The sequence below is a fragment of the Peromyscus maniculatus genome, chromosome 16 (genome assembly GCF_049852395.1).
Source record: "Peromyscus maniculatus bairdii isolate BWxNUB_F1_BW_parent chromosome 16, HU_Pman_BW_mat_3.1, whole genome shotgun sequence".
Classification (NCBI taxonomy): domain Eukaryota; kingdom Metazoa; phylum Chordata; class Mammalia; order Rodentia; family Cricetidae; genus Peromyscus; species Peromyscus maniculatus.
Window position 1 is genome coordinate 51,476,261 of NC_134867.1, and position 21,590 is coordinate 51,497,850.

The following is a 21,590-nucleotide window of genomic DNA, read 5'->3' on the forward strand; positions in this document are numbered from 1 at the left end:
GACTCATAACTTTTCATAGATTAATCAGCATCATTGGCAATGACTAGCTCATGTGGATCATTTCATTTGGAGGCCCCAGCTCCATCTCTGTGGTACTCAGCCTTGTTCCCTGCCTTCCCTCCAAGGCAGAGGTTTTGGGCGTGGGCCACAGTACTCCATGATAAACCTTTCAGGAAAAGAATTTGTACTTATCAAGTTGATGAAAGAAAATGCTGAACATACTTTCAGAAGGGGAGGCTAAAATCTTTTTAGATTTGGATTAGCCTATAAAAAAATGTCTGCCATAAATCAAACAATGAAAGGGAAGATTAGTAAGAATGTCACATACACAATTTAAGTAAAACATATCTCTCTGAACAGATTAAGATAGGTCTCTTCTATATCCTAGAATCTAATATTTATATGTATAATTCAGCTATCATTTGGCTTAAAAGGGCTTATTGGGAAATGTTACCATATACACTATTTTCTACAGAGAAAATATTTTACGGTTTAAAATAAATAAATTTTTAAAAATTCACACCAAAAAATACAGCATAATGGCTTCTGCCACTGCAGTAGACCAGCCTTCTTACTGACTCCCAATAAGAAGAGGATGAGACCCTCTCCCAAAATGCAACACAGGATCCAACTGAACAGCAGATCTTGCCAAACTCAAGAGCATCCTTCCTGCTTTCTTCTGATGCCTTTTGGTACAATAACTGCACCAGACCACCCATCTGGGTGACACCAGGCTTAGGTCTTATCTTCCAGGTACCAAATTCTGCATCTCTGAAAGGTGGCTGCAGATGATGCCTCCCAAAATCTCTCCCTCTCAAAATCTCTCCTGCACACAGCCCAAACAAGCAAGGGGTAAAATGGGTCCCATCTGTTCATCTGAGGGTATTATCCCCTGATAAGAAATAGAAATTTGACTTCACAGAGGTGAAGCCTCCTTACACTAGGGATGAATATCTGTTAGTGTGTGTTGACACCTTCTTAGTGAAGATGCTTAACTTAACATTAGTGCAGCCATGACAGGCTGTAGACTTATAATACTAAGACTAGGCCTCACCATTATAATAACCAGGAAAAGCCACAAACTGTACCCTGTAGAGAACCAATCAGAACTGAGAAAAACAAGCACTAAATGCTCTAAACCATAAAGAATAGCTTATATAATCTCCATATAAGCTGTCAGTTTCCTTGTAGTATCACCAGTACCAACCCCTGTTTGACAGAATTCTGTTACCTCACTCCTGACCAATCAGGAGTTCAACCCCAATCTGAATCTGGAATTCCCCTACACCCCCATCCTTTACTCCTTAAAAACCCTGAATAACTGAGATCAGTGCTCTCCCTGATCCAACCTCTGTGTCAGAATGGATGGGAAGCCCAAGCTTAAGCTTGCAGTAAAGGCTCTTTGCTTTTGCATAGGAATTCCAACTCTTGGTGGTTTCTGGGGGGCCCATTACTCAGGCATAACACTTAGAATGGATAGAAGCCTTTGCTACTGACAGTGACCAAGACTATTTTACATAAGATTATTTCTAGGTTTGGACTGCCCCTGTCAATCACATAAGAGAATGGACCTGCCTTCACTTTGTACATAACTTACATGGTCAGTAAGGCCTTAAATGTAACCTGGAAATTGTGCCTACTGACCTCAGAGTTCAGGACAGTGTCCAAGACAGAACTGAACTGTTAAGCCGGCCTTCTCTAAATTAATTTTGAAAACCAGTGAAAATTAGTCCAACCTTTTACCCATGGTCCTTCTTAGGGTAAAATATATCACTTATAAGGCAGCATTCACCTCCTATGAGATTGCATTTGGAAGGCCACCTGTCAGGGTCTCTGCAAACACCACAGCCAGCAGAGCTAGTCCACAAGAAGCAAGCAGGAAGCTCAGTCTAACCTGACTCAGTGGCCAGGGTTGGGTCAAACTTTGAAAGTCTGACCACAGGTACTTTATTTTAGGCATATTTAAGCACAGTACAATTGGGAAAAATGTTCCTTGCGATAACTAATTCAATCTCCTGTTCACGGCAAAACTTGAGACATGACTACATCCAAATTCTTTTCAAGCACAAGTGACATCTTCCATGCAGACAGTTCTACACATTAACTGAGGACACAAGCTCACTACAGGGTCTGCAGGAGGACAGTGCTGTGGACTGACTGAGATAAAAACCTCGAGATAAGGATCTGGGGAAGCTGCTGTGGCCTGGCCATGCAGATAGCACAGAGGTCACCAGGCTATTAACCACATCTGTTCCCAGCCTTCTGGGCAGAAAACAGATTATCCATCTCTCTCTTTGAAGAGACAACCCTTAGAGGTTAATATTCCCAATTTCCCTAGTGCTTATCTGTGAACACAAGGACCTACATGCCTCTTGCATCCCACCTCCCACCCCCTGATTTTTTTATTCAAGACAAGGTTTCTTTGCATAGCTATGGCTGTCCTGGAACTAGATTTGTAGACTAGGCTGACCTCGAACTGGAAGAGCTGCCTGCCTTTGCCTCCAGAGTGCTGGGATTAAAGGTGTGTGCCACCATTGCCTGGGTTTTTTTGCTTGTTTTTTTTTTGTTTTTTTTTTGTTTTGTTTTGTTTGTTTGGTTTTTGGTTTTGTTTTTTGGTTTGTTTGTTTGCTTGTTTCGAGACAGGGTTTCTCTGTGTAGTTTTGGTGCCTGTCCTGGATATCATTCTGTAGACCAGGCTGGCCTCGAACTTACAGAGATTCACCTGGCTCTGCCTCCTGAGTGCTGGGATTAAAGGCATGTACCACCACCACCGCCTGGCTCTTTTTTTTTGTTTGTTTGTTTTTGTTTTGTTTTAGAGGCATTTTATTTAGATAACTAAAAAATATTGGATATTCAGAAGCAGTCAATGTACAATGAAAGAGATCAAACCAGTTACTTTATCATGTATTTCCTCTTCTTTACAACTAAGCAAAGAGAAAAAGACATTCTGCTTTAAGGGAAAAGTCAGAAAAATAGGCCAATATATCTTTCTTCTCCATAACATAAACAGCTACAAGAAACTGAAGTGTAAAATGGAAATTGTACGTTGGCTTGTTCACCTGAGACAGCAGGCTATGGTACTCCCTGAGCACACCCTCCTGCCTGCACCTCACACACTCAGCTATTTGCACTCACAGGACACGGAGTAGTTGTTCGTGCGCTGGCACTAATTCATATTCCCAATCGTTTCTGCCCTCTTTGCCGCAGGCAGAGAGTAACTCTGAAGGCTGATGCTTTTCTCTGCTTGTTCAGTCCATAAACTAGATGATAGTGTCTAGGGCATACATCTGATGCTCAGGCCTTAACTTCAGGAGTTGAAGAGTGGATGGAATCTGAATTCTCTGAAGCAATTTCTTCCAGCTCCTCTTCCGATGTTTCTGGAAAACCGATCTTTGGCTTGGCCAGCTCACCACTGTCTTCTTCAGGAAGCACGCATTTCCAAAGGCCATAGGTTTTTCCTACCACAGTTTGCCACAATCTCAATGTCCCATCTTCAGAACCACTGGCATAGAGTTCCCCACCAGGACTAAATCTTACATAGTGAATGGGACCAAAGTGACCTTTGTAGGATTCTAATTCTTCTCCACTATTATAATCATACTTATACAGTTTAAAGTCTTCTCCACCTGCAACAAGAAACTCCTTCTCAGGATGAAGAGATGCAGAATTGATGGTTGCAGGAGCTTCAAAGGATTTAATGGACTCCAGACTAAGTGCACTATGAAAAGCAATAGTCCGCCCATAAGTAAGCACCAGGACCTCTCCCTCAGGGATATATTCCATGCTGCTCAGGGACATGTTAAAATTCACAGATTTCACTTCTGTCATCGTAGCATGATCCCAGAGACGAACAGTTTTATCATCAGCTGAAAGTATTTGTTTATCCTCACTGCACCACAGAGCCTTTTTAAAACCGGAAGTGTGACCACTAATTTCCTTAGGTTCTGCCTCAGGTTTGTTCAAGTCATATATGCGCAGCAGTTTATCCTGTCCCCCAGTTAACAGGTAGTTGCTATCCTGTGTGAAATCCACAGTCTTGACAATGTGCTTATGAGCCAGGGTCATCAATTCATCTCCTGAGACAGCATCCCACACTTTGGCTGTGAAATCTGCAGCAGCTGTAGCAGCTTTGGTGGCATCCTTATTCAATGTTGCACCCCAGACAGCACCTTTATGACCCAAAAAGGTTCCAGTCCAGTCTCCCGTATATCCCTGGCGGAGCATAGGTTTGCCATCTTTGCAAGCACTGATCAGAAAGTAGCCTTATGGTGTGATGCCGCTGAAGGCCAAATCCACCAAGGGCTGCCTGTGGCCCAAGCAGGTGAGCAGCCTCTGCCTCATGGCCATGGCAGAGGCAGCCTAGGCGGCGGTGGTGGCTGCAGCCGCAGTGGCCAGTGGGTGAGGAGAAGCGCAGACCTGGGGGTCATGGTTGTCCTTCTCCTTGGCCACAGCGCCTTGGGCTGCCTAGGGCCCCCCACTGACACTGCACTGACACCAAGGCCAGGTCAGGAGTCCCCACGAAGCTTGGCTGCCAAGGGAGGGGCAGGGAGGGAGGAAGGAGGGGAGGGGAGGGCCTGACAGCCGGCCTGCCACCACCCACCTTCCACACTGGTCTGGCTCTTTTTTATATTTAAAAAAAAAAAAAATGTATCTGTAATAGAGGCCGAAGCTGACTGCATTGCCTGTGTGGCTAGTCTAATTTATATAGGCAAGTTTAAGAAAATTATGAGAACAGCTAACAGAGGACCAAGGAGAGGAAAAGCCATCTCAACCATGAGAGCCACTCAAATGTCACTTGAAGATTTTGTCTTTCTATTCATGTAGATCATTAATTAGACCATCGATAATTGAGTAAAATCAGACACATTAAAGCAACAGATGCCAGGAAATTGTTGACGATAAAGATTATGCTTGAACAACAGATAATCTATGGTAGCTCTGTTTAGTAAAACTGTTATTCTCAATTCACCCATCTCTTGATTAATTACTGTTAATATTTTTTTTTGTAATATTAGGAGTTCTACTAATCACACAGTTCTCATTATTGAAACTCTTTTTGTATTCCAGGAATTACTCCTGGGAGTAGCAAAACAACACACTCTCTGCTATTACAGGTGTGCCTTTTTCTCCCCCCTAACAAAGGCATTTGGATTCTGCACGGACAAGCTGAGACTTAGCATGTCATATAGTCAGTAAACATAGCAGCACCTCCTTTGGATCAGTAGTATTGTGTCCTTGTTTCCCCCAAAGTCTGGGCTTGATAAGTTAATGTCTTGATGTCTCCCCAAGTTACTCACTTCCTCTTCCTCTTGGGACTTCTCCTTTTGATGGGTTTGTCGGCTCTCTTCAGACAGTTCATGTGTCCAGTGGTCTCTGGGATGCTGTCCTGGTTGGATGCATCACAGTGCGAGCTATCTGGGACTTCATTCATTTCTGGAAAGACACAATCACAACCTCACCTGGTGTTAGAAGAACATCTGGTCCTTTCTATTGATTAGTTTCTAGATCTTTCCATTTAAAATATGCTTTACTTTGTGTCTCCTTGAGGGCAAATGATTTGGGGCAGCAGGAGAAGAATTATTCTTTAAAGTGAAGAGATTGAAGTTAGCATGGCTAAATATAGCACTGTATGTGGGGATTTAGGTGGGTGTGTACGCTCCTTTTTTGTTAAAGTTGTCATTTAATAAGTATTTGATGGTGCTGTTCCACAACAACCTGCTACCCAGTTGTAATAGGAGTCCTAGAAAGCAAGTGTACAGCACGTGGGAGGCAGAGGCAGGCAGATCTCTGAGTTTGTTGACAGCCTGGTCTATCTATCAAGGACAGCCAGGGCTACACAGAGATGCCCTGCCTTGAAAAAAAAAAGGAAATATATAAAGAGGTATTTGACAAAGCCAAGTTTTACATGTGACACAATGCTATTGTTGAGTTTCAAACCCAGGACAAATGGCTGAGATGCCTATTGAACACACCAAAGTGGACCTGGCCTCCAGGTTCTCCCAGCATCCCTCAGTCCCTACTGTTCCAGGGTTTGACCTATACCTCACCCCTTACCCTGAACTCTCCAGCCCAGCAGCTGGGCTGCCCTTCCCCCAGAGGCTCTTCCCTCTTCCCTGTAGGGTCACACATTTTGGTGACCCCCCCCCCCCCCGTTTGGGACCTTTGGCCTCCTGGCTGCAGCACTTGGTTCCCCTCCCTTCTTTCTCTCCCCCCCCCACCCCCTCCCACATGGCCCACCTCAGTCTGATCATGTCCACTCTGCACTCTCCCAGATGTACCTGCTTCTACCTATGCTCTCCTTTTTAATACAGTAAACTTTCTCCTCCACCATCCCTAGGAGCAGTCATGTGTTTTCCTTTCCTATTTATTTCTTTTTTCATTCAGGTGTTTTCCTAGCCCCGCTCCCATGTCACACCTGGGGCTGTGCTCTGCAGGTGTCAAGTCAGGGAGAGGCTCTACACAGGCCTGCAGAGCACTCTGAGCACCGGTCTCTCCACACTTGGCAGCAAATAAGCATTCAGCTACAGGGAGGGGCAGGAAGTGTCCAAGTGAATTAGCCAGGAAGCCTCGAGGGGGGAGTTGGTAAGCCAGCCTCTGAGCAACCAGGAGCTCAGAATTAGCGGAGTGGAAAGTGGTGAATAGACAGCGCGGACTTGTCACTGTGATTCTGGCTGCGGTCTGCTGAGACACCAGCTGAAAGGCAATGGTGGAATTCCGTCTCAATCTTTTCTGATTCTGTCGCCCATGGTCTCTGAGGGCACAGCTGCCAGCGAGTGAGGTGAAGGGGCCGCGGGGTGTGGGAGCCCAGGACAACAGTGTCCTAGCCTCTCCTCTCAGTTCACAGTCCTGCCTCCAGCAAGCGTGGGAGCGAGGGAGCCGGGCAGCCCGGGAGCGGGGCCGTGATGGAGCGAGGGAGTGGGGCAGCTCGGGAGCACGGGAGCCAGGTAGCCAGGGCGTGCTGTAGCGGGGCAGCGATAGAGTGCGGGAGCGAGGGAGTGGGGCAGCTCGGGAGCGGAGCAGTGATGGAGCTGAGCAGTGATGGAGCGAGGGAGTGGGGCAGGTAGAGAGCGGGGCAGCTCCGGAGCGCGGGAGCCAGGTAGCCAGGGCGTGCTGTAGCGGGGCAGCGATGGAGCGCGGGAGCCGGGCAGCACGGGAGCCGGGCAGGGAGGGAGCCAAGGAGCGGGGCAGCGATGGAGCAAGGGAGCAGGGCAGCGCGAGAGCCCGGCAGCGATGGAGCGAGGAAGCCGGGCAGCGCGGGAGCCCGGCAGCGATAGAGCGAGGGAGCTGGGCAGTAAGGGATTGCGGGAGCGGGGCAGTGCGGGAGCCTGGCAGCGCAGGAGCCAAGGAGCGGGGCAGCGCAGGAGCCAGACAACGATGGAGCAAGGGAGCTGGGCAGCGCGGGAGAGGGGCAATGATGGAGTGAGGGAGTGGGGCAGTGAGGGAGTGAAGGAGCAGGGCAGAGCAGAAGCGGGGCAGCGCAGGAGGATGGCAACGATGGAGAGAGGGAGCGGGGCAGTGAGGGAGTGAAGGAGCAGGGCAGAACGGGAGCGGGACAGCGATGGAGCAAAGGAGCGGGGCAAGGCCGGATCCAGGCAGCGCGGGAGCGGGGGTCTGGGGGGATCGCTGCAGGTCGCCAGAGCGAGGGGGCGGGGCAGTGGGGGAGCGCGTCAGCCGGTCAGCATAGGAACAGCGCTGAGCGCAGGTGCAGAGGGAGGGGCAGTGCAGGGAACCCGGGAGTGGGGCAGCATAAGAGCCAGGCAGAGCGTGGTAGCACCAAAGCTGGGCAGCATAGGAGTGGGGCAGCATAGCAGCGGGGCAGAGCGCGGGAGCCAGACAAAATAGAAGCAGGGCAGAGCGCCAGAGCGGAGCAGTGAGTGAGCATGGGGAGCCGGCAGTGGGGGAGCACGGGAGCCAGGGAAAGGCGAGCTCAAGAGCCAGGCAGCAACAGGAGCGGGGGCCAGTGGGTCAGAGAACCTGGGGCCAAGCTAGCAAGCTTGAGAGGCAAAGAAGAAGCCTGGGAGGGAGTGCGCAGTGCTCAGGGAGGGAGGACTAGAGCAGCACCGCCCCTGAAGGTCCCCTGAGGAGGTGTAGGAAAAGATCATGGAAAAGCCTGAATTCATGGTGACTTTGCAAATCCTTGCAGAGATTCCCCTGCGGAGCTGTACTGAGGACTCCCACATTGTCTTCTCCACAGCTCCAGTAACTCGTGTTGATAGTTGGGGCCCAGGAAGGACCCATGGCAAAGGCTGCATACACAGGGCTCCATCTGTCCCTAGTTCTGAGACTTTTCCTTCTACTGAGCTGTCTGGGATCCTTGCAGCCTGCTGGTGAGTTCCCGGGATTTAATTGGGGGGGGGGGACGACTCTGGACTACTGAGTCAGGAATGTCACAGTCTCCTCATTGGAAGCCTCTAGACTTCTCTTCACTATCACCAGGGCTTAAGTCCCAGCACCCTGTTCCTCACCTAGTCCCTCCCTGATTCTCTTTAGTGGATTGACAAAATTAGGGTGAAGAAAGTCACTGCTACATGAATGAGGAGGGCAGGGTAGCAGAGGGGGTAGCTAGTGACACCCTCAGCACCACTGGGATCAGCTGAAGTCTAAACCCAGTCACCAGTGAGGACCCCTCAAGAGGAGGTCTCAGACAGCTCCCCTGGACCTAAGGCATGCTGTGCTCTGAAGACTGCCTCCCTGGGATTCCTCACAAGTCCTCCACCACCCAGGGACAGCTTTGTCCTTGAAGGTTCTTTCCCACCTTCCCATGGTGTTCTCCAGACAATCACAACAGAAGCTTCCAGGGACAAGGTGGTCACAACCACATGCTTTTCTACTTTCTTTCTCTTTTCTTTACCTTCTTTCTTTTCTTGTTTTGTTTAAAGGCAGGATTTCAAACTATAGCACACACTATAGAAGCTGCAATAATCTCTACTCTCTTTCTCCATCTTCCAAGTTCTGGGATTACAGATTTGACCCACCAAGCTCAGCTCCAATACCCATGTGACTCCTCAACAGAGATCATCTGGCCTGTGAAGACTTCAATAATTATTTAGTAGTGATATTAGTTAGTTTTCTGTTACGGTGATAAAATACCAAGGCCAAGGTAACATACAGAAGGAGGGTTTTGAGGAGGCTTATAGTTTCAGAGGGACAAGAGTCCATCACCTCATCATCAATTGGCATGCTTGGTGGCTGGAGCAGCAAGCTTAGAACCCACATATTTTTAGTTTGGTTTGGGTTTTGGAGACAAGGTCTCACTATATAGTTCTGCTGTCCTAGAACTCACTATGGAAAACAGGCTGGACACAAACTCATAGAGATCTGCCTTCCTCTGCCTCTCAAGTGCTGGGATGAGAGCCCTGTGATACCATGCCCACCTGAGAGCCCATATCTTAAACCTCAAGCAAGGTCCAGAGATGAAGAAATGGGAATGGGTTTTAAAGCCACACCCCAGTGACATACTTCCTTCAGCCAGGACATATCTCCTAAACCTATCCAAACAGCTGTCACCAACTGGGGACCAAGTGTTCAGACACCCTACTCTATAGAGGACAGGCTCATTCAAACCACCACACTAGACATTCACAGGGGCATCTTGGGGTTCATCCCTGAGTGACAGTAATGAAATGATACAGAAAGAGGGAAGTCACTTGCTGCAAGGCTGGGTGTTGCCTCTTGTTGGGACCTGATCTATTCCACTAGGAAGTAAATCTGGGTCTGTCTTTGAGGTTGTTCAGTTTTAATTGTTTTATAGGTTTATGTCTTGACTGCATGTATGTATGTGTAGCACATATGTGCCTGGTGCCCTCGGAGGTCAAAAGAGGGCATTGGATCTCCTGGAACTGAAGTTACAGGCAGTGGTGAGCCACCATGTGTGGTTGGTAAACTCAAACCTGGATCCTCTGCAAGAGGAACAAGTGTCCTTAACCACTGCACCACCTCTCTAGCCCCAATGGTCCAGTTTAAACACTGGGCACAGGAGCCTGGGGTTTTCATGAAATAGCAGCTCTCAGCTCCTTGATCATCTGTCTTGTCTTTAATTATTAAAATCCAGCCACATCTGGGTTGACTAACCATCTATCTCTATTTAGGACTTCTGTGTTCTGTTAGCCATGACCCCCTTAAGCAGTTAGGCTTCAAGGTAGATCCCCTTCCTCATCAATGGACCACTACCCTTGATGTTACTGCCTCCTGATCACTCCACCTGATGGGATTTTCTGTACAATGCTGCTAGGATTCAAAGAAATACAGTTTCCTAACAACACCTGAGCCTTGAGTGATCATCATCCCTGAGGTTCCAGCAATGCTGGTGTCTTCTCCCTGGTCATTCTCACTGTGCTTCTCCACAGAGGTGCTCCAGGATCCCACTGAGCAGGATGCTTTCTGCTCACTCCCCTTGGAAATGTTTGCTGTTACATCCAGTCTGGCCCATGCACTTCTCAGAAATTTTTGATCACAGTCTTCTACTGGCAGATTTAACCAGCCTAGATTTTCTTTGTCCTGTAGTGTGGGCATGGTCATCCTCTGTCCAGTTCCAGGAAGCCACCTCTGGAGCACTGCAGTATGTCCAGGGATCTGGCACGTGTTATTCTAGTGTTATTCCTTTACTATGATAAAACACAACTAAAAGCAACTTCAATGAGAAACACTGCCTTGCTCAGTGTTCTATTGCTGTGAGGAGATACCATGACCATGGCAACTCCTATAAAATAAAGCATTTAATTGGGGCTTGCTTACAGTTTCAGAGGCTCAGCCCATTATCCTCATGGTAGGGATCATGGTGGGACACAGGCAGATAAGGAATGTGAGAGTTCCATATTCAGATCCAAAGGCAGCAAGAAGGGGGAGAGTCTGGGCTTGTCATGGGCTTTTTAAAACCTCTAAGCTTGGCCGGGCGTTGGTGGCGCACGCCTTTAATCCCAGCACTTGGGAGGCAGAGCCAGGCGGATCTTTGTGAGTTCGAGGCCAGCCTGGGCTACCAAGTGAGTTCCAGGAAAGGCGCAAAGCTACACAGAGAAACCCTGTCTCGAAAAACCAAAAAAAAAAAAAAAAAAAAAAAACCCTCTAAGCTTACCCCCAATGACAGCCTTCCTCCAATAAGGTCACACCTACTCAAACATGGCCACAAAACTAGTCTCTCCCAGGCAGGGCCATTCCCTCATGACCAAGCATTTAGATATATGAACCTATGGTGGCCATTCTCATTCAAACACCACAACCCTGGCCTTGTGCAGTTTTCATCCCTGGGCATCTGCCAAGGCCTGTGCCTGTCTGCCTGGGCATCGTTGCCATGCTTGGTAAACAAGCGTTATCCATGCTTCTCTGTGGACATATTTCATATCACATCCTCTTTGGCACATCTCTGACTCTTTACACACCCTTCACTACCAGCTTTAGAAGTTCTGGATTTTTTCTTTCTTGCAGTATGGACCAGCCTCTGGCCGGGTTCCTGCAAGCCATTCCTGGAGGACATGGGCATTATCTCCAGAAAATTCCAACTGTTTGCTGACTACTAAAAGTCCTGTGTGTCCAAAGCATGGGGAGACAGCTGAGTGGTAGAGGGCCTGCTTCACAACCACGAGGACTCGGGTTCGATCCCTAGAACTCCTGGAATAGAGCCAGGCATGGTGCTGTGAGCTTTTATTGTCAGTTCTAAGAAGGCAGAGGCAGGGGAACCCTGGGGTCAGTGGCCAGTCTGTCTAGCCTACTTGTGAGTCCCAAGCCTCTTAGAGACCTTGTCTAATCAATACTATGGTGACACACTTGTAGGAGGTTATAAAAATATTTTCCTTATTAAATCTGGAGGTCTCTGTGTAAATACTTCTGAGACATATATGATTACTGTTATTTTTATGATTATTTATTGGTGCATATTTGGAAGTAATTGTATCAAGGATGCTTTTTTAAATCACCTTCATAATTACCTGTTCCTGCTTTACCAAAAGTTTCCTTTCATCACACTTCTAAGTGGATTTTTGTTACAGATAACTGGTGCTTATTCTATCTGATCCAGCAAAGTGCCGAGTTTGTAACTTTACTTCACAACCACAAAGCCTGTTCTCTGCTCCTGAGGGTTCATGTTCATGTGCAGCAAATCTTCCAGTGAGGTGTACTGAGTGGGAAAGGATCCCAGCCATTCAAAGACAAATCCAGGCCTTAAGAGTGGCAGGAAGAGGAAAGTGGGGGGGGGGGGACTGTGAGAGAGGAAGAGAACAGGTGGTGGAAGAGGCAGAGAGGAGAAGGGAAGAGGAAGCTGTTGAAGGGGACAGGAAAGGAGGTCCCCAAACCTGCAGCAGTCCACCTCAGAGCAGAGGTTTGGGGAGGGAGAAGGGAGAGAGTGATGTTTTTTAAACATCTCTTTTGCATTCTTTAGTGTAACTGCATTGCAAACGTGTTAAAAGTACCTTTAAATTATTATTTATTTTAGATTTGGGCTCACACCCACATAGGAGAGTGCATGTGTGCATCCTCACTAGGACTTCCTTCCTGTTTGTGCAGTCTGCTGAACAGAACAGCTCTAGGACATTGTGTCTTCTGTTGCTGTTAGGGCAAGTCTGGGAGACCAGGGGCCATAAGTGTGCTAGGAACAACTGCCTGAGGAAGGGGAGAGAGATCGGGGCTTCAAACAGGTCACAGACAGAGATCTCTGCTTTGGTATGAGTTAAGGGTGTGGTTTAACACCAGACAATCTGAGATCTGACGCCCAGTGTTGTCATGTGAAGGACACAGTGGGAACTCGGGTGAGCACTGTGCTCACAGGTGACAGCTCCCCTTCCCAGGCCGAGTTGCAGCATTTCTCCAGGAGGCCTTTCCTGAACTCCCAGGCTCCATGTGGAATTTACCACGTGTTCTATGATGCCTCCTTTCCCTGTGTGTTCAGTAGATTTTCAGTGCCAGGAACAGATACTATCTGATATATTTTATTCCTCAACACTTCATAAAAGTCACTAGAAGTGCGTGTGAGATAAATCCTCCTGTTGACACTGTGTGCATCTGAAGAGTCTTCTCAACTTAAGACAGTCAAAGATGGCACAGAATAAGGATCCAGATAATGATGGACATCTTGACTGGAGGCTTCTTTTCCTGCCCTTTTGAGCTTCAGAGGGATTCTGGGTGTCTCAGAACCATGAGTCCTGTGGCTTTCTGCTCCCACTTTGTACCTCACCTGCATGTTTCTCTCACAGACACACACTCTCTTAGTTGCAACGTCATGGTCAAGACTCATACCACACCTGGAGAGCCCTGTTGTGAAGGACGGTGCTCACTGGATAGAGAATCTTTCCTTCAGTATGATGACAACAAAGCCACACCTTTGGGTGACCGGGGAAAGGTGGTTCATGTCACTCAAATGTGGACAGATATTGTGCAAGAGCTGGAGATTTTGGGGCATGAATTCAGGAAGAAGCTGGCTGAAACCAAACAGAGGATGACCAAGATCCATGGTAAGTGGAGGATGGAGTTCAGAGGCAGAGACAGGTGGCAAGAGAGAGGAAGGGCAGAGCACATATCGGAATGAGATGGTGATTGTATCTGTGTGAAAAAACTGAGCATTGGCCCTACCTGGGAAGCATATGGTCCCCAATGGATAACCAAGTCATGTGGAAATGATGCTGGCTTATAAGCCAGTGGGAAAAGTCTTGCCCTTTGAGGAGGTGGTGGATCTATGAAAAGTGAAAAATGATGGCTTTGTATGTGGTTTGCAGGTCACCCCACATTACAGACCATCATACTTTCTCAGCTTGAACAAGGACAAATCATCGGTACCTTTTTGCAATTTAACATCAGTGGAAAGTACTGCATGCTCTTGAACACAATGAATATGAGCTGGACATTGATTAGTCTTGAAGCTGGAGATATCATGAATGAATGGAAGAATGATGAGGAACTAAACAAGTATCTGAAAAGCCTCATGAAAAATTTCTGTCACTGGCTCAAGGAACTCTTAAAGCTCCCCTGGGAAAGGCCAAGTAGGTATTACTTAAACAGAAGGCAATTCCATCAAATTTGATAGACTAAGAGAGTGATTTTTTGGTAGTGTGCCTGTCTGGGGATCCAGTGATGACCACGAGACTCTCTGTTCCCCATCTCACCTTCCAATGTTTCTCATTCTCTAGTAACTGACATGACCTGCTAAGGGGACCCAAGTTTGTCTGCATCACTGTAAACTTCCAGCCCTTTCTGCCTCACTTACAGCTGCCCTTGCACCATCTCCACATCACTTTGAAAGGTCTCACTATCTTTCTCTGACACAATTAAACTCCATCACTTGTGCCAACATCCAGAAAGTTCTACCCACAGTAAATATGTCACGTTGCTTGATGGTTTGATAGATATTTGCTTCTTCAGTGATGAAATAAACTCTGCAAGGACATCGTACACACAACTCTCCTCCCCTCTCTATTCAGGAAGTGTAAAATGGTTGTTACACATGAGTTCCTTGGGCTGCCTGGGGAGAGAAGTTGTTGATGGAGGTGTGTTTTTAGCTTTATCCATAATTTTCCTGATTTTTTTTAAGGATCAACATCAAGGGCCCCAGATATCACCCAGCTTCCACCAACTGTAAATATCACCCAGCTTCTACCTACCATAAATATCACCCAGCTTCCATCCACCACCAAGTTTCAATATAAGGAAGTACTCATATTCATCCCCCTGGGACTCATGATCATAGCCATTGTTGTTTGCATTTGGATGTGTGTGAAGAGGAAATCCCAAGGAGGTAAGGAGCAGGCTGGACTCTTAGGATTACGTTGTTGAGTACTTGTAACAGAAACCCCACTGAATATGTAGGATGTGCATTTTGGTCTTCATGCTTGCAAAGGTATCTTCTCACTCTTCCCCCATGATGACCCTTAGACAGTCTTGCTGCCAGTTCAATATGCTACCTTTGTCTCAGACAATGAGAACTTAATGTAAGAAGCTTCCAGACACCTCACGTGCATGCTTTCCTGTTATGGCCCTTAGAGGGAATCATTCAGAAACCATTGCAAATTTATTTTCATATAATCAACTAGGACTGGCCATTTATTCTTTCTGTCTCACTTTCCTCTGTGCCACAGGCAATTGAGAGGCTTCTGACCCCAGAAATGGCCCTATCTGAGAAGTGGTTGTGTGTCCTGGGACTCTAAATCACCTTAATTTCTCAGCAGTATTTCCCATGGTACATTGGGGTACAAGCTAAGCAGTGACTTGCAGACTTCTCTGCTGGGGTAAAGGGCTAATTACTTTTAGATTCACAGTGTGGAGCTTTGCATCTCACTTTAAAACCTCTCCAGTAAGAAATCTTCAGATGCCCATGAACTGCTCCATGAACTGCTGCAAGCCACAGAGGAAAGAGAGGCCCATGGAGCCAAGTGGAGAGTTCCCCAACCAGGCCACCAAAATGTTGTCCCAGGAGGATGAGCCCCAAGACATGAAGGTAAGAGTATTCACTAAACAGACATCTCCATCACCCCATCCAAGAGTCGGGAAACCTCTCACAGAGGGGAGAAGGATGTGAGAGAACACTGCTTTCCAGCCGGGACATGGCTGTTGAACTCTCAGCAGCTCTGAGGACTTGCACAATCCCTGCAAAAGAGCAGGCCTGTCAACCTTCCCTTCATGGAGGGAGGGGGGCTCATGAGGCTCCAGAGCTCCCTAGAATCTATCTGCAGTTAATGGTGCTGGAGCGGGGAGAGACATTTTGTTCAGTGGTGTGGCCACTAGGAAGGACCCCATGTTCTTATAAATGATTCCTCACCCTCACTGCATGAATAACCCCAAATGGAATCATTGGGTCAATAATAATCTAAAAATAAACACTAAGATGAGAGTAGAGGAAGAGTAATTGGGAAGAGGAAGTGAGCTGGAGGAGGTAGGAAGGGGACATGAGAGGAAATAGAAGGGTTGATATGACCACAATGTCTTGTACACATTTATGAAAACACCATAGTGAAAGTCAATTATTATGTGTCATGAATGTGCTATGACATTGTTTAAAGATTGATTTTCACTTTTATAATGTGTATGAATAATGTAGCATTATGTCTGTATGTAACATGTGTACCTGCTGCTTCCAGAGCCAGAAGAGGACATCGGATCCCCTGGAACTGGAATTACAGATGGTTGTGAGTACTGGGAACTGAACCCAGGTCTTCTCCAAGAGCAGCAAGTTCTTTAACTGCTAAGCCATCACTCCAGCCCTCTAATAAATTTCTTAAAAAGAATATAAATGTTTGAATATTATTAAACACAGGGAATGTCTTATAGCAAATTTCATAATACAGTTTAATGTTTCATATTCAAAAAGTAAATCCATCGTTTTAATGACTGTGGATTGTAATGCCAAGGAATGATATTATCTGTAGTGATGTACTATTGAAGCATGTTGAAAGGATCTCACAGGAGCTTAATAAGGATGCCAGATAATATAGCAATATCAAATAAAACTGGTAAATATAAGTTATGTACTGGGGGGTTTTATGTCATAAGCTAAAGTTGTCTGAGAAGAGAGAACCTCATTTTAAAAATTCTTCCATAAAGCAAGGCTGTAGGCAAGCTTCTAGGGCATATACTTAATTCCTGATTTATGGGAGAGGACCCAGCCCATGGTAGTGGTCCTTTTCTATAAGAAAGCAAGCTGAGCCAGTTATCAGGAGCAATCCAGTAAGCAGTACCCACTCATGGCCTCTGCATCAGCTCCTGCCTCCAGATTCCTGCCCTGTTTGAGTCCTGTCCTGACATTGTTCAAATGATGAACAGTAATTTGAAAATGGAAACCTAAACCCTTTCCTGCCAATGTTCCTTTGGTCATAATGTTTCCTCACAGCAATAGTAACCCTAACTAAGACAAGTTGGTACCAAGATAGTGTGGTATTTTTGTGACAGGCCTGGTCATAGGTTTTGGGGAGGTTTGTAGAAGGACTTTGTAACTTTGAGCTAGAAAAGCCATTGAGTGTTGAGAGCTAACTGGGACATTCTTTAGGAACTTGGAAGATAAGAACGTTGAACAGTGCAAACAATGGAGGCCTGGCCTGTGAACTTTAGGGAAACAGACTCTACTGGGCCATTTGAATGAAGAGTCAATGGTTCTGGGTGTCTGGGGCTGGAGAATCAGCTGTGATTAACAAGATACCAGCACTACTAAAGTGAAACCTTTGCTGGGGAACTCGATGCTGGTCAGCTAGAGCTGAAAAATTAGTGGTGATTACAAAGAGAAGAGCATCTTTGAGGTGAAATCTTCTGGAAAGTGCTTCCTGACAGTCAGCATACAAAGGCTGTGTTCCAAACTTGTCCAAGGTTGTACCTTGTGCTGGCACCTGAACTTAGTAAAGTCCACCCAGGTGGTGCTGGTTTTGAAGGTGTGAAGGGGTCATGGAGAGAAGGCAAGGCTGGCACTATATGGTATAGTTGGAGTCGATGAAGAGAGCGTAGGATTGGCTACTAGTGAAAGTGCAGTTGGAGCAGAAGACCCCAGCATTTTGGAGGTGCTAGGACCATGGGATGACCACCAAGAACAGCAGCAGCAATGGAGTGGAGCCGGCCAGAGCTTAGAAGACAAGCTGTGTGTGTCACAGAGGGGGAGCTGGAAAAGCGACTCAAGAGCTGATCGTGTGCAAACCACAGTTCAACTGTGGACCCTGTGTTCGGGTTCTCACGGGGACTCCATCACTGGGCCTCTTCTCAGTCAAGAGTTTTTGGTGAAATCAGACTCCTAAAGACCAGATCAAAAGCAAAGTCTAAGAAAATGCAGAATGTAAGAACTTGCAGGGAAAGGTTAGGAAATTCCTAGATGAGCATCCTGAGACACAACAGCAGAAGTTATCCACCAAAGGAATAGCAGAGACGTAACCTGTCTTAGTGATGTAAGCTGTGTTAGTGATGGAAGCTGTCTTAGTGTCCTATTGCTGTGTACAAAAAACATAACCATGTCAACTCCTCTTTTATTTTTTTCCTTTGGTTTTTTTGAGACAGGGTTTCTCTGTGTAGCTTAGGAGACTGCCCTGGAACTTACTCTGGTGACCTGGCTTGCCTTGGACTCACAGAGATCCACCTGCCTCTGACTCCTGAGTGCTGGGATTAAAGGTGTGTGCTGCCACTGCCTGGCCCATGCCAACTCTTTTCAAGGAAAGCATTTGACTGGGGCTTGCTTACAGTTTCAGAGGTTTAGTCCACTGTCATCATAGCAGGGATGGCATCACACAGCAGACATGGTGCTGGAGAAGTACCTGAGAGTTCTACATCAGGATCCACAGGGACAGAAAGAGAGGGAGACAATGGGCCTGGCTTGGGCTCTAGAAATCTCAAAGGCCAGCCCCAGTGACACACTTCCTCCAACATGGCCACACCTACCCCAACATGGATTCACCTCCTAATCCTTCTGAGTAATGCTACTCCCTGATGACAAAGCCTTGAAATTCATGAGGGCCATTCTTCAAACCACCACATAAGCCCACCTCCTCAGATTCCCTGTGTCCTGCACCTCCACTCCAGACTGGGGCCTGATCAGTGGTTGTAAAGTTCGTCCTTCCCCACATTTCTACAGTGTCTTGCACAAAGCCGGCATCCACACACCCAGGAGCACAACAGCTGTGCAGACAAAGCCTGTCACACTATTCCACTCTGCCTGCTGATATCAAACCAAGACATGATCACACAAACCGATTGGGTCTTATGAAAACTGGTGTTGGACCAGACATTTTACTTGGGTGTCTCTCTCTCTCTCTCTCTCTCTCTCTCTCTCTCTCTCTCTCTCTCTCTCTCTCTCTCTCTCTCTCTCACACACACACACACACACACACACTCACTCACTCACAGCACAATGTGAACCTATCACGGACCGAATTACCAACAGCACAAATGTCCAACTTGGGAACCACTGGATTTCCTTGGGGTCACTAACAGGAGTGTGGTGAGGAGTTACAGGAGCTGGGATGAGTTCACAGCAGCTGCATCACTACAGAGGTCACCTCAACACAGGTGGTGACTCTGGGAACAGCAGAGCTGAAACTGTACAGTGTGCAGGGCTCTGGACAGGTCTGAGATCTTCTCTGAAGCTATGCTAATCAGAGTCTTCTCTTTCACCACTTGGTTTGTCCTCTAAAACTTCTGAGTTTTACTTTCTTAAACTCAAGGAGTTACTTAATTCCTGAGTCTGAGGAATCTCTCTCTTCCTCTGAAGAAAGTGTTGCTGTAGGAGGAAAGACCAAAAGCTACAGGTGACTTTTCTATTAAGGCAGAGAACTTTGTCCCACAGACAGATGAAATTTTAAAATTAGCCCAAAGTGTCAACTCTGCAGAGGACCCAAGTTATTTGATTTCTAGTTAAGCTGTCTTCCATTTCCTTAGGAAGGCCTTCTTCAGAAAAAAACCACTTCACAATTTAACACTTCTGTGTACAACCAATGAAATAGAGCAGAAAGTAGAGCAGGGTGTATCTATAATTATAAATTTCAATCATCCCTGGTATCACTCAGATGTTACATGAGTTTCTTCTGAGTAACCTGGGAGCTTCAGACATTCAAATCTGAGAATCAATGGAATGAACACACTAAGCACACTCCACTCACTCTAGACCAGTGGTTCTCAACCTTCCAAACACTGTGACCTTTTAATATAGATCTTCATGTTGTGGTGACCCCCACCATAAAGTTATTTTTGTTGCTACTTCCTAACTATAATTTTACTACTGTTATGAATCATAATGTAAAGATCTGATATCCAGGAAAACTGATCCATAGGTTGAGAACCACTGCCACCATGCAGAAGGTTAATGCCTGTCTGCAAAATGAGGAATGGTGTATGAAAAAAATAGATTTTTAAGACAGATATACTCCTAATCAAATCTTAACACAAGAAACACTTTCTTTAGACTAATTTTTAAATCAAGTTGCCTTGCTTAGGAGGGGCTTTTGTGGGGCTTCAGTTTCCAATTACTGGGCCATGGCTATTATGAGGACTAATAAGAGAAAAGTTTTTTTTTTTTTAAATAATGTAGGGAAAGACAATTCTTAAAAGCAAGTACTACTGGGTGTGGTGTCATAAAAAGCTACAAGAAAATTCCATCCTTCTTGAACAATGATTAAAGTCATTCCAGTCACAGAAAACTCCTTTTCTTGAACTGTGAAGAGAGCTGAGACCATACATCAGCCAGCTGGGTGAACTGAACTAAAAAGAATGAGAAACTCCTCTGAGAAAGGGCAGGATCATTACTTCCCTCTTTTCCTAAGAACAGAAGAAAGGGGTAGCCACTCTACATAAAATGAGAAGTCACAAGTTTCAAGATGCATAGACCAAAGGTAAACTTCAATGTGTCACTACAGCTGGGGACGTCAGTACTCTTCTCTCAGTAGTTGAGAGAAGTTCACAACAACAAAAACAAAATCAGGATTCCCACAGGAGACTCAACAGGTTTCTTTGGCTAACATTTCTAGAATATATGTTCTGTTTCAATTCATGTGGGACATCCACAAGAAGGCTCTTTATTTTTCTCAGTTTTGTTTTGTTTTGTTTTGACCCAGGGACTCACTATATAACCCTGGTTGTCCTGGAACTCACTATGTAGACCACATTGGCCTTGAACTCATGGAGATCCACCTACCTCTGCTGACCAAATACTGGGATTAAAGGCGTGTGACACTCTGAAAGGTCATTTTTGAGCCACCAAATAGAGTTTAAAATACATAAAGGGTAGATTGTAGTAGAATCCTTGTTCCAGATGTGTTACAATCTTTTATATTATGGAACATTTGTTTAATGATGCAAAGATGTGTTGCATTCTTTTATGTTGCATTTGTTTAACTCTATGAAGCTGTGTTACTTTGCCTGCCTAATTGGTCTAATAAAGAGCTGAATGGCCAATAGCTAGGCAGGAGAGAGAAATAGGTGGGGCTGACAGGTAAAGACATAAATGAGAGAGAAAAGAAGAGGGAGGAAAAGAAGGAGAGAGGACGAGGGGCAGCCACCAGGCCACACAGCCAGCCCTGGAGTAAGAAGTAAAGAAAGGAATATAGAGAAGTTAGAAGCCAGAGGCTAAAGGTAGATGGGATAATTTAAGTTTAGAAGAGCTGGCTACAATCAAGCCAAGGAAAGGCCAAGTATTCATTCGTAAGAAAGAATAAGTCTCTGTGTATTTACTTGGGAGCTGCGTGGCTGACCCCCAAAGAGCAAAGAGTAAAAAAAACCAACTAAGTAGTTGCTATAAAATAAAATAAAATATAAAATAAAATAAATAAAAATGCCATCTGACCCCAACAGCAATAAATATGAAACCAAGAGCAGGAAGATATGTGGGAAACCCTCAAACATTTCAGTGTCAAAGAACATGCTTCATATAACTATGTGCTAAATAAGATATTAATAGAAAACTAGGAAATATTTTAACACAAGAAAAAATGAACACCAAGTTTAAAAAACACAGTGAAAACCTTAATCCTATAGCAAGTGGGTAGAATAGCTTAGCAGATGTCTTGGGCCAGTTCTGGTAACCCACACTTCCAATAAATATATGAAATTTCTGCAATAGTGGAAATCATTCAGGTTGAACATTCTTTGGAGACTGATATTCTGGCTGAAACTCCCCTCACCAAACTGAAATTTCTGATAGAGGAACAACT

The 21,590-nt window shown here is 45.9% G+C and overlaps 1 protein-coding gene and 1 pseudogene across 2 annotated transcripts; one reads left to right on the forward strand and one right to left on the reverse strand.

Annotated features, from left to right (window-relative positions):
- Nucleotides 1-2,802: 2,802 nt before the first annotated feature.
- LOC102902793 (serine-threonine kinase receptor-associated protein pseudogene) lies at nucleotides 2,803-4,362 on the reverse strand (annotated as a pseudogene).
- An 8,326-nt stretch (nucleotides 4,363-12,688) lies between these two features.
- Nucleotides 12,689-16,199, forward strand: LOC102906495 (retinoic acid early-inducible protein 1-alpha-like). 2 transcript variants are annotated; one of them, XM_076552804.1, is made up of 5 exons: nucleotides 12,690-13,439; nucleotides 13,701-13,964; nucleotides 14,513-14,716; nucleotides 15,273-15,415; nucleotides 16,056-16,199. In XM_076552804.1, exons 1-5 carry the CDS (start codon nucleotides 13,049-13,051, stop codon nucleotides 16,119-16,121), a joined length of 1,068 nt encoding a protein of 355 aa, XP_076408919.1. In that variant the 5' UTR covers nucleotides 12,690-13,048; the 3' UTR covers nucleotides 16,122-16,199. The 2 variants fall into 2 exon arrangements, with proteins under 2 accessions (XP_042118253.1, XP_076408919.1); XM_042262319.2 differs by lacking the exon at nucleotides 16,056-16,199 and having other exon boundaries at nucleotides 12,689-13,439; nucleotides 15,273-15,995.
- Nucleotides 16,200-21,590: the final 5,391 nt, after the last annotated feature.

Coding starts and splice junctions, on each gene's coding strand:
- LOC102906495 (XM_042262319.2), top strand. CDS start 13,049: ATGATGGACATCTTGACTGGAGGCTTCTTTTCCTGCCCTTTTGAGCTT. Junction 13,965..14,512: donor GCTCCCCTGGGAAAGGCCAA/GTAGGTATTACT, acceptor ATTTTTTTTAAG/GATCAACATCAAGGGCCCCA. Junction 14,717..15,272: donor GAAGAGGAAATCCCAAGGAG/GTAAGGAGCAGG, acceptor AAACCTCTCCAG/TAAGAAATCTTCAGATGCCC.